This window comes from Solanum tuberosum, unplaced genomic scaffold (genome assembly GCF_000226075.1).
Source record: "Solanum tuberosum cultivar DM 1-3 516 R44 unplaced genomic scaffold, SolTub_3.0 scf00796, whole genome shotgun sequence".
NCBI lineage: Eukaryota > Viridiplantae > Streptophyta > Magnoliopsida > Solanales > Solanaceae > Solanum > Solanum tuberosum.
Window position 1 is genome coordinate 107948 of NW_006239707.1, and position 2234 is coordinate 110181.

The following is a 2234-nucleotide window of genomic DNA, read 5'->3' on the forward strand; positions in this document are numbered from 1 at the left end:
AAACATGTTATTTTAAAAAGATATATGATAGTAAAAAAATGAAGAAGACATAACTATAAACGTTTATCAAAGACTTACTCTTTTACGGGTCTAGTTATGAAAATATATTGCGGAATTTAACATGCTTACCCTCAATCACTAATATTTGCATTAGAGTAGACTGTCTACATCACACCCCTCCCCGCTTAGGGTGCGACCCTTCCTCCAACCCTGCTAATACTGGATGCTTTGTACACGAAGCTACCCCTGTAACCTTGAATGGCGTGCAAAATTGAGGAGTCATTGCCATATAATTAACTCAACCTGTTCAGTCCCTTAATTACACCTTTTGCACGGCTCGGGTGAATAATTTATCCTTGTAATAAGTTGAATGTTGGTGAGTTTGCACTTATTATTTGAAAGTAGCCATTTCTTTGTTCCCTCTTTTTTTGGCTTTGTTTTGTAATTATTTTTAAATTTAGTCGAAAATTATTTCCAAATCCTTCTCCAACAAGGAAATTAAATCATAAAATCCTATTCCTAAAGAAAGTAGGAGAAATAAATAAAATAGGAAACTTTACATTATTTCCGCCTTAAGTTTCCATTAAAAAAACTAGGAATATCCATCTCTCTCTATATATATATACTCTCTTCCTTCTGATTATAGTATTTTATAGTCCTACGTTATTGTTAGCCATAGCTTATTTAAAAAGCTAGTCCTCTGTTATTTCTTTCGGAAAATTCATCCTCCGCTATGTCGGTGATGATTGTGACTAGTTTAGGGGACATGGTTGTGGATTTGTTCACCGATCGATGTCCTTTAACATGCAAAAACTTTCTGAAATTATGCAATATAAAGTATTACCATAATTGTCTCTTTCACACCGTTCGAAAGGATTTCACAATGCAGACGGGAGATCCAACTGGAACAGGATTCGGAGGGGATTCGATATATAAATTTTTATACGGTGATCAGGCTCGTTTTTTTGGTGATGAAATTCATTCTGACTTGAAGCATTCAAAGAGGGGAACTGTTGCAATGGCTAGCGCTGGTACTGGTACTGGTACTGGTGAGAAGAATCTAAATGCTTCTCAGTTCTATATCACGTTACGTGATGATCTCGACTCCCTTGATGGGGAGCATACCGTTTTTGGAGAGATTACAGAAGGATTTGACACATTGAATAGGATAAACAAAGCTTATGTGGATGACAAGGGAAAGCCTTATCAAAATATCCGAATCAAACACACTTACATATTGTATGATCGTTTCGATGATCCTTCCCAGTTAGCCGACTTGATTCCAGATGCTTCACCTGAAAGAAAGCCGAAAGATGAGATTGATGATGATGTGCGACTAGAGGATGATTGGATGCCAAAGGATGAGGAATTAGGTGTTCGTGAAGAGAAGGAAGCACACTTCCGAGCAGTAATACTTGAAAGTGTAGGAGATATTCCTGATGCTGAGATGAATCCCCCATACAATGTGCTCTTTGTTTGTAAATTAAAACCGTCAACTGAAGAGAAAGCACTGTATATAATCTTGTCATGCTTTGCAACCGTGACATCTGCTGAAATTATTAGAGATCACAAGAATGGGGATAGTCACTGTTATGCTTTCATCGAGTTTAAGGACAAGGAGTCCAGTGAGCAAGCATATTTTAAGCTCGATAATACTCAAATTGATGAGCGAAGGATACGAGTTGATTTCAGTCAGAGTGTAGCAAAGTTATGGTCTGACTATCTACCTAGAAACCAAAGAGGCAGTGTCCGTTTCAATAATGGTTCAGTTGAAACCATCAAACAGCAAAAAGAAGAGAACAAGCAGCATGGAGTAGATGTGATAAGAGCTTATGCCTTTTGGTGTTTTGATGATCTCCTCACAAGTGCAGGGACCTGGTCCTCTGCAGAGTATGAATACTCGTCCAGCTGTTAAAGTGCGGTACAGCTGTAAAAGCTGTCTGCATCAGAAAGTTGGTGAAGCTGCAGAGTACTTCACCAATCAGAAGCAAGGAGGTTGCTTGTATGTTTGGTAATAACTTTTTAAGGTATATACCAAACAAGACACAACAATATTAGTCATTCATTCAAAGAGAGAAAAATTTCAAGCTTCAAGAACAGCAAGGGATCTGATCGATTGCTTCAAGAACTTTTTGTACCAGTTGTTATTTTGTTTGCTTGTAATAGTTCTGATATTGTAAGATTCGTTTCACTTGTGAAAGAAACGTTTCAAACTTGTTTGAATCATTGTAAGA

At 37.4% G+C, this 2234-nt stretch overlaps 1 protein-coding gene across 1 annotated transcript; it reads left to right on the forward strand.

Annotated features, from left to right (window-relative positions):
- The first annotated feature begins 733 nt into the window (after positions 1-733).
- LOC102583525 (peptidyl-prolyl cis-trans isomerase CYP59-like) lies at positions 734-2015 on the forward strand. The gene is made up of 2 exons (XM_006367436.1): positions 734-1819; positions 1890-2015. The coding sequence occupies exons 1-2, from the start codon at positions 734-736 to the stop codon at positions 2013-2015; spliced, it is 1212 nt and encodes a 403-aa protein (XP_006367498.1).
- The last annotated feature ends 219 nt before the right edge of the window (positions 2016-2234 follow it).